We start from the raw sequence: 13,370 nt of genomic DNA on the forward strand, positions 1-13,370 counted from the left end.
ATTAGAATCCATATTAGCATGGAGCTTCATTAGCTTCTGTAGCCTACCTCTTTAGACTGTGTGTGTGTGTGTGTGTGTATATGTGTGTGTGTGTATATATACACACACATATAGTGTATAATATGGTTGGTAGCAATTTATGGTTAGATAGCTGGAGATCTGCTTGTCATAGACTCGATTTGCTTTGCTTGTCATAGTAGGAACCTAGACCTAGATTTAGAACATATTGTAAAAAAATAAGTCTTTTCATTCTCCGAAGCTCTTCTGAAGTTCTTACTGTCTGGAGGGCAACAGACCGTACAGCTAAAAGGCATCATATATGACGACTTCAAAGGTGAGAAAGAAATTAATATGAGCTGAGAAAAGATAGAAAGAGATTTCAAAGTACAATGTCATAGTATTTAAAAGAATGAGGGAACATGCTAGATAAAAGACTTTAATATTCTAGAACCTTTGACTCAAATGGGTTCTAGAGCTCACCGTAGGTTTTTTAGTCTCTAGAACTATAGTTAATGTGTTGTGTGGAAACATGAGTTGTTTAGAAGCACTAAGTAACTAAATAGATCTACTCCGAAAGTTATAGTGTTTCTGAATTAATTTAAATTTTATGTTTAGCAGACACTTTTATTGATGCACCGTAGAAATGTCATGCTGCCGCATTTTTTTTAATGAATCAAGGAGAGTTATAGAACACAGCATACTATAGAATTTTCCAATAGACCTTTGTCAGGGTACCATGACATTGTAGAATTTTTGTTGTTGTTGTTTTTTTTGTGGTATTTTTGCCTTACTGAAATGGGAGAGAGAGGGGGCGGGATTGGAAAATTTCCTTGAGTTGTGATTCGCACACGGGACGCCCATGGTGTAACAGGCTATCAGCGCAGTCATATTTACATTTTGACAGGAATAAATTCAAAAAGAAGTCTGTGAGGAATAGAAGTGACCAAACAATTGTCAACTGACCAAACATCTTTCGAAAAGACTTTCAGTAGACAAAAAATTATTTGTGATCTAGATCTTCATACAGCACATGCTCTCACAGCCTTGGTAGTTTTAAGGTCTACAAAAGCTCAATAGAGGAACAGGTAACTGTGAAGAGTCCTAGAACATGTTTCAGTGGAGATGTGAATGAATGGTTAGTACTTTAGAAAGATCTAGAACAAGTGATGTTTAGAGTTCAGAAACTAGACTCGCTGAGTTTGATGTTTCTCGGCATTCTAGTGTTCAAACTTTCATTAATATCCCTTCATCCCTGCTTCTCTCTATTGTGTGTGTGTGTAACTCTCATTTATATTTCATTGATTTGCCTGTTCCTATGTGCTGAGACAGGCTCTGTACTGAGTTCTTGTTCTCTAGCTTTTAAAGTGTACATAAATATTTGAAAGGCACGTCTAAACTGATAAAAAAACAAAAAAAAACAAATCTGAAATAGCTAAGAATTCCTTAAGCTGATTAAATGGTCAGGTTAATATGCATTTGTAAAAGTTTACTTGTATATTAAATACCATTAGATTGATTAGATACAGCAATTGCCACATCAGGAACATTAGATTTAGCTATACAATCTTAACTATGTTTAAATGGTTAATTGTTTTTATTTTTTAATAACTGTATTTATTTGAAATAGAGATATTTAGTAATTTTCTAAATGCCTTTACTGTACATTTTGATCAATTACACGCATCCTTGTTCAACAAAAGTAATACTTTCTTTCAAAAAATACATCTTATAGCCCCTTTCACACTGCACGTCGGACCCGCAATATTCCCGTAACATTGCCGGGTTGCCTTCTGTGTGAAAGCAACCACGTCCCGGGATTGATTACCGAATTGAACCCAGGTCGGGGACCTAGTAACATTGCGGGGTTCGACCCGGGACGAGCGCTGTGTGAACAAAAGCCAGATCTAATTCCGTATCGAAGTGATGACGCGCGTTATCGCGCGACTCTTTTACCGGCTGTTTTGAAGGAAGATCAACATTCGCGACGAAATCACGTGCAAACTGTAATGGAGCAAAGACGCCGAGATCGTTTGCTTGCTTCAGTGAAAGTATAACGTGCCAAGCGTTGTCGACTCGTACATTACACGTCACGCGCTGATGTCACGTGTCGTTACGGGATCTTCAAGGGTTGTGTGTGAAAGCACGCACATATCCCGGGTCATCACTGGCAGTGTGAAAGTGCAAAATCTAGCGACCAAGGAACAATTGAAGGAACACTTTACCCCTGTATTTGCCGGAATGGCAGTGTGAAAGGGGCTTATGTAGCCTACACCTCCACTTTCTAGAACCTCGTATCTGTCGCGTTGAGGTCAAAGATGCTGTGTAACGCTTGGCAAGGACTGGGTCAGATTCTCAAAAAGGAGCGACACTGAATGTGGTTCATTGATGCACTAGACACTGATTGGCTGTGAGTGACAGTAAGAAACAGGACAGGTGTGAATGGGAACTGGGAGAACCCCAGCAGTTTGATCTGCTTCAGAAGCCAGAGAAACAGCTGTTTTAGAAACACATCTGTCATCAGATTTCCCAACATCCCTGGAGCACACATACACACGTGCACGAGGTGTGGGAAAGACTCCCGTAAGAGTGTGTGAGATATCGCCCTGTCAGCAACACACACAAACACCCACACACACATCTTCACTCCAGCCGTCGATACTTTGGGCGCAGCAGGAAAGACACAAAGTGAAGCAAAATAACATTGAATTGATTCAGCATTGAGATTAATGATTTAGTCTGAATGTCATACTCTTAACATTCACATCACAACACTTCTTAGTCCACCCAGAGCATTTAAACTAAACTGCAAAAAATGGAATGGAATTTTTCAAATCATCATGATTATGATGTCATAAGCTCATTAACATACCCCGCCCACATTTACTAATTACTGTATTCAGCAGCTTGACTGACATTTTGCATTACATTTCATCTCATTATCTCAAAACCCACCCAAAATCTTCTATCTCTTTTAACCCTTCTTTACTTTAAAGTGTAAAGAATTAACATCTCTCTCTCTCATTGTCAGATTGTGAATGTAACGGACACTCGAATCGCTGCAGTTACATCGACTTCCTGAACATAGTCACGTGTGTGAGCTGCAAACACAACACGCGTGGTCAGAACTGTGAACACTGTCGCATGGGCTTCTACAAAAACACCTCTGCAGAACCTGATGATGAGAATGTGTGCATCGGTGAGTAAAAGTGTACGTTTTATATCTGAAATAAATAAAATAAATTAAATCACTGGCTCGAGCAATATCTTAAATAATAAGAATGGCACAGGTTCAATTCCCAGATGCTAGAACTAATAAGAAAGGTCTTCAATACAACCCGTCAAAATAAAAGTTGAATTTCACTTTAAGAAATTATGACAGAATAACAGAACATTACAATGTACTTCTCAAAGTCATTTTTTTAAACCTTTTTTGTGTAGGTTTGTTTTTCAAAAAAATTTAAAAGAACAAAACCATTTATTTCAACACATTTTAAAAGATTAATTAAATAGTTTTTTTAAGATTTGATATGATTAACACCATTTCTGATAACAAATGTGTACAAAATCAGGTAAAATTAAAACAGTATTTCTGAATGAATAAATAAATATCACAGCACTATTATAGTAATTTTTTTAATTAATAAAATTTGATTAAACCATTAAAACATAAAAAACACTGAATTGGGGATAATTTTAAAATATATATATATTTTATAGGGCCCAACAAATTTTTATTAAAGTTTTTTTTTTATTATTATTTTTTAATAAGTTGTTTTTGTATTGTTTAATTTCATAATTTTAATTAATTAGACATACATTTTGTAACCATTAAATGAAATCCAGAAATTTTAACAGGGATAAAATTAATCCTGAAAATTAATAATAATAATAATAATAATAATAATAATTAGCAAACAAAATAGAATTTGTGAAAATATAAAACAGAATATGAGAAAAATATAACTTTTATTGCATATTTTCATATATGACCTTACTATAATTGCAGTGACACAGTTATTTATTGACAATTATTGCAGAGTGAACCATACTTGGCTAAAAGACACTAAAAGCAATTCAGCAAAAGAATGCCTCAGATTTTGAGCATTAATCTTTAAAGAGCGAAATCCCTCTAATTGAAACAAAAAGAGACACACTTGGAAAAAATACTAAGGGTGTAATCAGTAAATAGAAATACACAGACAACGGAATAAAGGAAGAAAGAAAGAAAAAATGCTAGATGAAACAAAACTGCGCTGGACGCCACGGTCAGCAAAGTTAAACTGCAACATTATCATCCTGAGAGCATCACATTAGAGATTCCCAGCGGTCCTCAAATAAACTTCCAGAAATAAACCCGGATGTGACAGCTCTTATATCAGCACGATGCTGAGAGTACCAGGATGGAGAAGGAAGTCCATCTGCTGCACGAGGAGGCAGGGCGCGGGGTAAACGAAAGCGTGCTGTGAAGTCAGCACAAATGAACTCGCCCTCATCGGGTGTGTGCCAGGTGCCAACATGGCACAGGGTCAACACCAAGATCTCCACGAGGAGAACATTTACCTCATCCTGAGCTCACAACAGCACTGAGTTTACACTGTCTATTTTCAGGAGTTCTCACCGAAGTGCAGTAATTCATTCTAATGCAGTTGGCTGCAGCCCAATGCAAAAAACTGATGTGTATAAAAATATCAGTAGATAGTTTCTAAAAATAAGAAAACATCAAAATGATTCATTTGCCACTACCTTACACTATAAAAGTGATGCAATACATTAGATCTTCAAGCAATATAAAATACTTGTGAGATTACAAAGGTTAGCATCATCCTGGTTCCCTCGACACAAACCAATAGGATTTGTCCATCGCCTTTTATTTATTGCAGAAAATTTGTATGTGTTCATCATGATAATCTTCAGGGTTTCTGCAGGTTTATGAAGACAAAGTACATTTATCAAAATCTTTATAAGACCAAGTAAAGAATATTTAAAGAATGCATTGAAGAAAACACAAATCTTGATTTAAGGATGTTTAGAATTGTATTCTTATTTTTTTTTTCTGTGCAGTGTATTCAAAACTTAAAACCTATTAAGACTTTTTAAGGCCTTAAATCGTGGAAGGGCATATTAAGACCTTTTTAAACACAGAAGAAAATAAATAGCATACCTTATTCTTTCGAACCACAAAAAGCAACTGCACAATAAATATGCACTAAAGTTACATTTTTATGAATAAATATAATAAATAAAAAAGGTGCATGCAAGAAAACGGAGTCATATGTGTATAGCAACATTAATGCATGCAGAACTGACAACAGAAAAACAATTGAATAAAAAGGAAACCACTGAGCCTTTTTGGCACATGTAATGTTTTAAAAGTTCAAACTTTTTCCCCCCAACTATTTCTCGCTCTTTCTTTTCAGAGTGTAACTGTAATACGATGGGCTCGTTGCACGACCGCTGTAACGGTACCGGCTTCTGTCAGTGTAAAGAAGGCACTACCGGAGTCAAATGTGATGACTGTCTCCCCGGTTATTATTGGAAACAGGGCTGTTTCGGTAAGTACCTCCCAGATTCATTAACCACTTCCTAATCAGACTTCATTCAACTCCACAATCAATGTCAAAGTGTGCAATTGCCTCTCCATTCTCCATTTCAAGTTTAAATCAGATATTAATTGGCTCAGTCATTTACAAGGCTTTTGTTTCCAAAAGCAGTTTGAAATAAAAGTTGCCTTGTAAATAATATATTTAGCTTGCAGTCACTTTTGAATGACAGAGAAAGGAGAAAGATGCTTAAAGGAATAGTTCACCCAAAATTAACATTTGCCATACAAGATAAAGATGAGTTTGTTTCTTCATGGAAATTTAGAAAACTTGAGCATTGTACCACTTGCTCAGAAATGGATCCACTGCAGTGAATGGGTGCCGTGAGAATGAGAGTCAAAACAGCTGATAAAAACATCACAAGGATCCACATCACTCCAGTCCATCAATTCATGTCTTGTGAAGCCAAGAGCTGCATGTTTGTAAGAAACAAATCCATCAAGATGTTTTTAACTGCAAACAAGCCTATAATCCATAATATTGCTTTCTCCAGTGAAATAGTCATCTTGTCTGAATCAGAAGAGAAATATGCACAGATCAAGCTCTGGTTACCATTTACCAGCAATGTCACATTTTGACACCAGACTACTAGTGACCAGTTCACTTTCTGTTTAAAATAATTTGCATGTTTCTGATTCAAATATTGGAATTTGTTCCAGGTCGTGTAGCACAAAAAAGGGGTGTGGTCTCATAATGAAAAGGGGCGGGATTCATTTGATTTGACAAGAGTCTGACTCCTTATCACGACGCATTAGATATATACTGCACATCAAAACAGCATATTACTAGTGTCTAATGGTCTGGCTGTCCGTGCATTTAAATGATGAGCTGCCATGCAGATTCTAAGCAGCCCTTGTTCATTGGAAACTGGTTTGTGGGGTAATGATCACATTTGTACCTGGATTCCCATGGTGTTTTAGAAACCCTGCGCACAGCGTTTTCCCCGTGATCCATCTTTAAGATGAAACAGGCCCATGGCCAGAACCGCTAGCACAGTGAGAAAACAGAGGAGAATCCATTAGGGACAGACGTCGGGAGCTGGATTAGTCACTTTCTTAAAAAAGATTTGTTTTGTTCTTGGGTTAAGTGGATCTCCATGCAGTGAGTTTTCACTGGCTCTAGTAAATACAGACCGTTTGGTTAATAAAGTAAGTTTTTACATAGTTTAGGCAAGTCTTTCAGAGCTTTTTTTTATTACAATCTCATAACCTTTTCAATTTTGCAAAAAAAAAAAAAAAGACCATTTAAGTCTTCACAAACACTCTTTTTCTGGGTTATGTTCAGAACGGCACACTTCAAGCTTAATTATCTATATTATACACAATGCACTGCTATTATACTATTATATGCATAGTGCATATGCTATTCTGGACATAGCCATAGTCATCCTCCTCTTTATCATTTTCTGGCCTTTCTGTCTCTCACACACACACACACACACACACACTCATTGTTCACTGCTGAGACAGTTTGGGGTCAGGTGTGCAGCACCTGGTCCATTAGTACCCAGACTTCTGCGACCCATTGTGGCTTTTAATGACACCATACGCCCATGTTAAATATGACACAGATACAAGCCACTAAGTGAATGATCGTGGCTCTGTGTGTGAGAGAGAGAGGCGCTGCACTACACTACCGACCAAAAGTTTGGAATAATTTAGATTTTGAAACATTTTTGTAAGAAGTCTCTTTTGGTCATAAAAATAAAAATATCAAATTGTACATACAGTACAGACCAAAAGTTTGGACACACCTTCTCATTCAAAGAGTTTTCTTTATTTTCATGACTATGAAAATTGTAGATTCACACTGAAGGCATCAAAACTACGAATTAACACATGTGGAATTATATACATAACAAAAAAGTGTGAAACAACTGAAATATGTCATATTGTAGGATCTTCAAAGTAGCCACCTTTTGCTTTGATTACTGCTTTGCACACTCTTGGCTTTCTCTTGATGAGCTTCAAGAGGTAGTCACCTGAAATGGTCTTGAAGGAGTTCCCTGAGAGATGCTTAGCACTTGTTGGCCCTTTTGCCTTCTGTGTGCGGTCCAGCTCACCCCTAAACCATCTGGATTGGGTTCAGGTCCGGTGACTGTGGAGGCCAGGTCATCTGGCGCAGCACCCCATCACTCTCCTTCTTGCTCAAATAGCCCTTGATGCCTTCAGTGTGACTCTACAATTTTCATAGTCATGAAAATAAAGAAAACTCTTTGAATGAGAAGGTGTCTCCAAACTTTTGGTCTGTGCTGTATGTATATAAAAACTCTTATCAAGCAATTGAAATGCACAATAAAAACAGTCCACATTCTGCACTACATTCCAAGTATTCTAGAGCAGAGCATTGATATATGAACTGATATCAGACATTTAACTTTAGTGAAATTTAAACTGTCCCTCTATGTAAAAGAGATGTGAAAAAGTATAATCTACAAATTATAAATCCCGGTAATTCACAACCTGAAAAAAAAATAAATAAATCTGCAAATTAGCACATTCAAATGATTTCTGAAGGGTCAATCAATGCTAAAAATAAATTCTATAAATCTTTTAAATTGTAATAGTATCTTACAATATTACTGTATTTTATCAAATAAATGCAGAGAATAAAAAAAAATCATAATTTTCCAAACTAGTCTTAGAGAAAAATGGTGTATTTGCTTGAACATTACATAACATGTATATAAATGTTTCCTCATGTTCTCCACAGTGAACGTGTGTGACGATGAGTTACTCTTGTGCCAGAACGGGGGGACGTGTGTTCAGAATCAGCGCTGTAGCTGTACGCCGGACTTTAAGGGTGTTTTGTGCCAACAGTCGCGCTGCGACGGAGGCAAAAAGTGCAACGGTGCCAGTGCACTCACACTGAGCCTGGCACTTCTGCTGTGCCCGCTCCTCGCCACCCTGCTGGGCTCCACCGCCTCCTGAGAGACTCCTGCTTCCCCAGCGGGCACCGAGAGGGCCAGATGCTCAGCATCGCCCTCTACAGGGTGCAGAACACCCTGCAGGACAACAAGAACGAGAAACAAAGACTCTGGAGGAGCTGGAAATCAATGGAACTCAAAATGTGCGCCTTACATATACACTGAGGACAAATAATACCAAAAACACATACACTACAAACACACAATATCAACAAGAAGTCAGCTTCTTGTGCAATAGCTGCGAAATGTAATACAAACTGCACTTCCTTCACTCTGATTGGTCTATGTAGGAGGCGTGTCCTCACAGTGATCAGAGATTATACGACATTTTCAGGAAAGGTCCAGCTTCACGTTTTTTTTGTGTGTTTTTTTTACACTCCCTCGCTGCAGTTTTTAACATTCAGATGTATGTAATGAGCGCTCACTGTTATTCGCTAAAAAGCAAAGAGTATGATATTATCGCGATATTTGTTATATCATGACTATTTAAGATTTTAGGCACTGTACTCCTGGTGGTTATAGGAATGTCTGTCGGCACAGTTAGAGGTCATTTACGAAGTATTTGGGACATGAACACACTATTCAACTCGCAAGAGAAGATATCTATCTAATCAAATGGAATTATTATAAACCCACATTATTTGACTATTTTTGGTAGAGAATATTTTTTGTTTTGGATCTATATAAGAGGCAAAAGGTTTTATTACACTGTAAAGTTTACATCACACTATAGTACGAGAATCTATAAAGTAGAGTTTACACTGTCAGGTATTACAGAGGATGAATTTACGCACTAAATGTACCAAACAGAATTTATTTATTAGATGGCAAACTCTACTGAAATGTATGGGATGGGGTTTATTACACTTTATGGTGAACAGATTTACAAAACTAAAAGAACTGAATGAAATTTGATGACACTGTAAACATTACAGTAAATGTGACTGTTACTTGGCCATGTTTGAGTTGTTTCTGTGTGGATCATTTCTTTAGCACCACATAAAATTACAATTCGTAATAATACATTTAAAAACACATAATTTATGCACTGTAAGAAATAAATATGCTTGTGTTGTAATATAAAAAATATTACTGTAAAAGGGAATAAAAAGGGTTTTCTTCACTATAAAAGTAAAGTAAAAACTTAAAATTATTAACAGTCATGGCATGAAAGAGAATAAAGAGCGTTTATGTACATGAGGGTGTAACTGAGTTCTTTTTTAATATTGGTATGTTTTGATATCGTCCTACAGATTAGAGTAATTTCATCAATAACAATATGTAATACTGTACATGAAATATTTCATCAAATGGCTAATAATACCACAAAAAACTCATTGGTGTTTACGCTGTTGTTTTCCCTCCAAGATGATGTCACTTCCTATCGGATGATGTCATTAAGGAAATGGCTTTTGTTAGTTAAAAGCATTTTACAAAAGATTAAGAGTATAGAAAGTGATATTGGAGAAAGGTAAAAAATATTATTAATTACTAATTAAACAATTAATTGGGGGGGGGGGGTATTTGTTAGTTAAGGACTTTACAAACTAGTGCAGCACAAAGGACATTAAAAAAATTGCAACATGCACTTAAACCAACAGCTCAAATTATTTACAATTCACTTAATTTATTTTTGCAACTACAAAAGCTAATATGTCAACTAATATGATTTTCATCATTCAAATATACTGTATAATTGATAACAAACAAAACCAAGAAATGATTCCAAGAAATTGCATTTTGTTTGTAATAACTTGATTTTAAAAGGAGAAAAAAAAAGACATGAAATATTTCTTAATTAATTGTCTTGTTTATCATTTTACAAGTTAGTAAAGAACAAGCAATGACGAAAATTGCTGCATGAACTTAAACCAGCAGACAAAATGATTTCAAATTAATTTCATTATTGTATTGTGACTACAGAGCTATCTAATATGATTTCTATCTCTAAAAAGTTATTTCATCCACTATATTAAGACAGCATGGTACGAGTGACCCAATCAAATCTTCTACTGGCTCTTATTTTACAGTCGTAGAGGAACCCAGAGAGAGTTTTATATGTACTTTACGGTCACCGGCTTTATGAAATATCTGAAAATGACACCCGAGCCAGTGAGACAACAAACAGGACGCTGCTCCAATAACGTAAAATTACAACAAAAGCCAGTTTCCAGGCCCTTGCTGACCTGGCATCTTCCTGATGAGAGAAAAATGCTGCGTCACGTCACAGTAGAGTGTCCTGCACCTGAGAGGATCAGCGGGCATTGATTACCTTCCTCAGAATATCAATAGTGCACGTCAAGATGGGTCTTTATGAGTGCACAGCTTCATTCTCACCACCTTTAGATAGAAACATGATTAGAATCATACAAACAGGACATAATAGGTGACCGTGGGAAAGAGAGTGGCTAAATTACCTTAACACATAATGATTTTAAACAATAGCATTTAAATAATGGCATACACCATTTAAAATAAACTTACAAAAAAATACCATCTCTCTATCATGGTTCCACCATAAAAACTCCTCTAACAACACAAATAAAAACTGCATTTTACAGGATGATATAAGATTGAAATGAATTGAACTGCTGAGATTTGAGTCTTACATTTTTTTCTGTGTGCATCTCTAAAGGTTTCTACTGAGGTTTTTGGCCACACATTGAGTGGACTGCACAGTTCTGGTTTAGGGAGTATAATATACAGTTGCTTGGCCCTGAAACTGGGGCATGGCAGACTGGTGTAAACCTAGAAACATTGCGACCCCTAGTGGTGCAACAGACACTGCACATTTTACCACCATTACCCTCAATTTAAAAACGTGTTTCTTCCCTCTCCTAGAGTTATCTTTATTGTTACACACAGGGTTCAGATCTGTGCAGCAATGCATTCAACACTTCTCCACTTCTGTGAATTTCTGGGAGCTTGAAGAAGGATCGGTGACATCATACTGTAAAACATCATGGAGACTGAGCTTCTCTAGTTCAATCCGCTGCTTTAGGTCAAACTGAAGACAGAGACAAATAATTTGCATTCTATGCAGAAAGAAGAGAGAGATGTCTGATTATTTTTTAAATTCTACTCTGCATTCTTCAGATTTCTAATTGTCTTTGGCTGAAGTGAAGATCTCACCTTTTGACAAGCCATCTTTGGCCGAGGTGTTACTGTTAATCTTTTCCAGGTCTTGTATTTTTGGGAAATCGCCACACAGCAATACAAAGAAGAGGATCCTGAGTGACCACACTGTCGCTGGTTCCCTGGGGTGCTGGCTGGTCATCAGATATATTTAGGAGGCCAGTACTCTCGAGCCTGGAAAAGAGATTTTGTTCCCATTAACGGAATTTTAACTAGATATTCATCAAAGTAAAATAAAAGTATTTGATTCACAACAGTGGATACCATTTCTGGATGCATCGTGAGAGCTTGAATCACTCAGGATCCTGTGTGAACGACCCTCAACTCATCACCAGAGTCTGAGACCCACTTCACAGCTTTGAGGGATCATAAACATTATTACAAAATACGGATTACATAATACAGGATTAGTTTCCACAGTTATGCTGATGATACTCAACTGTATCTCAACGAGACCAGATGAAACTTCTAAATTATCTAAGCTAACAGAGTGTGTTAAAAATGTACAAGATTGGATGACCAATAATTTTCTCTTATTTAATTCACATAAGACAGAGATATTACTTATTGGACCAAAAAACAGTACACAGAATCTTGTAGACTACTTACTTCCTCTACAGTCACGAATCTAGGTGTTATATTAGACAGCAACTTTTGAAAATAATATTTCCCATGTTACAAAAACATCATTCTACCATCTTAGAAACGTTGCCAAGCTACGAAACATGTTACCTGTTTCTGATGCAGAAAAGCTAGTTCATGCCTTCATGACCTCTAGACTGGACTATTGTAACGCACTTCTAGGTGGTTGTCCTGCTTCTTCAATAAACAAGCTACAGGTAGTCCAAAATCCCTACAGCTGGACATGGCAGACACTGTAGCTTGGGGAACTTCATCATCAACACTATAATTAGGTGTATCTGGAGTTTGGATGGAGTCGAAATTAATACTGTTGAGAGCATGGAGGACATCAGCACTCCATTCCAACAAATCACCAAGTACTAAATCTTGAGAGTCATCATTATAGACTCGAGAGTGACTGGTGATTGGTTCATCAGTGAAGTTTGATTCACTCATAAATAGATCAAGAAATTAATAGTTTATTGAATCACTGGAAACTGGCAAATCGTTCATGACTATGTTAAAATTTTCATTTGTGAACCAGCAAAAAGAGTTAAAATGCACACAGCTGTGTGTATTGACAGTTTAATGAATTTAACTTTTTTTTTTTACTGTTGGGTAAAATTTATATCAAACTTCTATGCTAATATTAGTTAAAATAGCACCCACAATAACACAAAAAAGAAACACACCTCCAGGGACAATTAATATCTTGATTTTTAGGGTCCTTTCTTTTTTTATGCCAACTCAAATCTAGCCTGTGAGGGCTAAGTTGAGCTTCTGTATCGACATGTTTTAATAGTGGTTTAATTTTACAGCAGTTAAAAAAAAGTGCCAAAGTTTACAGGAAACTTGATCCTTACCTGGCTGTCACCAATGAGGCGAGCTGTTGTTGATGGAGCTCCTCATGGCGCGAGATTTGCGCGGGTTAACTGCGGCACTGAGAAAGTGCGGGAGAGGCTCACGCGGGACTTAATCAGGATGCCATATTGAATTTTACATGGATGAAAACTATAGGTTGTTTTAGGGATATTTTTTTTTTTATGTGGCACGCACATTATAAAAGTCTTAAATCATGTCATATTAGA

The 13,370-nt window shown here is 36.6% G+C and overlaps 1 protein-coding gene across 2 annotated transcripts in view; it reads left to right on the plus strand.

Annotated features, from left to right (window-relative positions):
- Nucleotides 1-9,482, plus strand: part of LOC127985389 (netrin-G2-like) — a 61,670-nt gene extending 52,188 nt beyond the window's left edge. The window contains exons 3-6 of one of the 2 annotated variants that reach the window (XM_052587388.1): nt 260-334; nt 3,029-3,196; nt 5,418-5,552; nt 8,313-9,482. In XM_052587388.1, the coding sequence (XP_052443348.1) occupies nt 260-334; nt 3,029-3,196; nt 5,418-5,552; nt 8,313-8,530 (596 nt within the window). In that variant the 3' untranslated portion in view covers nt 8,531-9,482. The remainder of the gene's footprint in view (nt 1-259; nt 335-3,028; nt 3,197-5,417; nt 5,553-8,312) is intronic. The other variant, XM_052587389.1, reaches the window with a different exon arrangement.
- Nucleotides 9,483-13,370: the final 3,888 nt, after the last annotated feature.

Source organism: Carassius gibelio, chromosome B21 (genome assembly GCF_023724105.1).
Source record: "Carassius gibelio isolate Cgi1373 ecotype wild population from Czech Republic chromosome B21, carGib1.2-hapl.c, whole genome shotgun sequence".
Lineage (NCBI taxonomy): Eukaryota > Metazoa > Chordata > Actinopteri > Cypriniformes > Cyprinidae > Carassius > Carassius gibelio.